Raw genomic sequence first — 1,832 nt, 5'->3', positions numbered from 1 at the left:
AGAAAGGTACTTAAGGTGTGAGGACAAGAAACTAGAGCCTGGTTAAGCTTTTAGGCTTTTGAGCAGCAGTTCAGCTGAGACCCATTTGGATGAGGACTCAGAGGCTTCCAGTCTGAGGAAACAGGATTAGCTGAGGAACCGACAAGGTGAGGAAGCTGTGGCTTGTTCTGTTTCTCTGATCTTCCAGCATTCACCCCATTACCTGGCTCTGAGTTTGATTTTATTAATAAGACCTTCTAGCAATTCATGCTACACAGAGGCTCATAGTCAAACTTCCTTACAAAAAAATATCACCACACGATCTCGAATCTGCTTGGTTCTCACCCCATAAATAAGAGGGTTAAGAGCAGGGGGAATGATAACATATAAGTTAGCAAGGAGGATGTGGATATACCGTGGAATATTGTGTCCAAATCGATGAGTCAAAAATGAGAAAAAGGCTGGAGTGAAGAAAGCCAAGATCACACACACATGGGAACCACAGGTATTAAGAGCTTTGAGCCTGGCTTCCCAGGATGGGAGTTTGAATACAGCATGAAGAATTTTCACATATGAAATAGCAATCAAAATAACATCCAGAAGTATCATAGAGATGAGTATCAACCCAAATAATACATTGACCTTTATGCTGACACACGCCAGCCGAGCAATGCCCATGTGCTCACAGTATGTGTGGGGTATGATATTGTGTCCACAGAATGAAAGCCTTAGAAGGAGAAATATAAGTGGAAAAACTAAAATGAAATTTTTGAACAGTCCAACTCCAGCAATAACACAGATTGTTCTGTTGGTGAGGATTGTGTTGTATCGGAGAGGGTTACAAATGGCAACATAGCGATCAAAAGCCATGGCTACAAGCATGAATGTTTCTATGCCTGTAAACAGATGTATGAAAAACATTTGAGCTAAACAATCCCTAAAGGCAATTTTGTGGAAGCCAAACCAGAATATGCTGAGTGCTTTGGGGATGGTTGCCGTAGACAGGCCCAAGTCAGTCAGAGCCAGCATGGCCAATAAGTAGAACATAGGCTGGTGAAGACTATGTTCAAGCTGGATCACAAAGAGAATGATGACATTTCCTAGGACAGCAATAAGATAGACTGTACCAAATGGCAAACCAAGCCAGAAATGCAACCGTTCCAGTCCCGGGATTCCCAAGAGCAGGAAGGATGAAGGGTGAATCCATGAGCTGTTGCCTAGCGACATGCTGTCAGGAGCCTCTGATGGGCAGACTCATTTGAAGGAATCTATATAGGAGTTGACAACACTTCATCAGCACTACTAATAATGAAGAAGGACAAAAGTATGTAATTAGTACCTTCTCATGGAATGCACAAATGTTTTCCTTCATATTTCCTCTCTTTCTGTTTTCATTGATGTAAATGACAAATGAAGGTGAATATTTCTTAATGAATGAATATTTAGACTCTGCTCTAGATAACCAAAATTAAGTTTGTCTTCATATAAACCAGGTCTAGTGGGGAGATGAACCTAGTAAGGTCACACAGGCTTCTATGTGGGCTATAGCATTTTGAAATATATATTTATAAATTGCAGAGAAATGTATCTGATTGATAAATGACTACAAGTTCGGACCACAGGTAATATTGTAGCTTTCAAAATATCCTTCAATATCATTTATTTAACTAGAAATATGAGTAAAAAATATGACATGGCCCCCTTCCACTTGTGATCAATGGACCTCCTTCCTACTACTCAACTTGCCTGCAAATAACTATAATAGGGGTACAATGCTAACCCAAACAACATAGGCTATCATATTTAAAAGGCTGGCGTCATGTATGTGTTACCTCTTTTTTGAGTTGTTATTT

At 40.0% G+C, this 1,832-nt stretch overlaps 1 protein-coding gene across 1 annotated transcript; it reads right to left on the bottom strand.

Moving 5' to 3' along the window:
* Nucleotides 1–267: 267 nt before the first annotated feature.
* On the bottom strand, nt 268–1,206 carry LOC131900828 (olfactory receptor 52E8). The gene has a single exon (XM_059252165.1). It carries the CDS (start codon nt 1,204–1,206, stop codon nt 268–270), a length of 939 nt encoding a protein of 312 aa, XP_059108148.1.
* Nucleotides 1,207–1,832: the final 626 nt, after the last annotated feature.

Source organism: Peromyscus eremicus, chromosome 1 (genome assembly GCF_949786415.1).
Source record: "Peromyscus eremicus chromosome 1, PerEre_H2_v1, whole genome shotgun sequence".
NCBI lineage: Eukaryota > Metazoa > Chordata > Mammalia > Rodentia > Cricetidae > Peromyscus > Peromyscus eremicus.
This window is presented reverse-complemented; position numbering and strand designations above follow the sequence as displayed.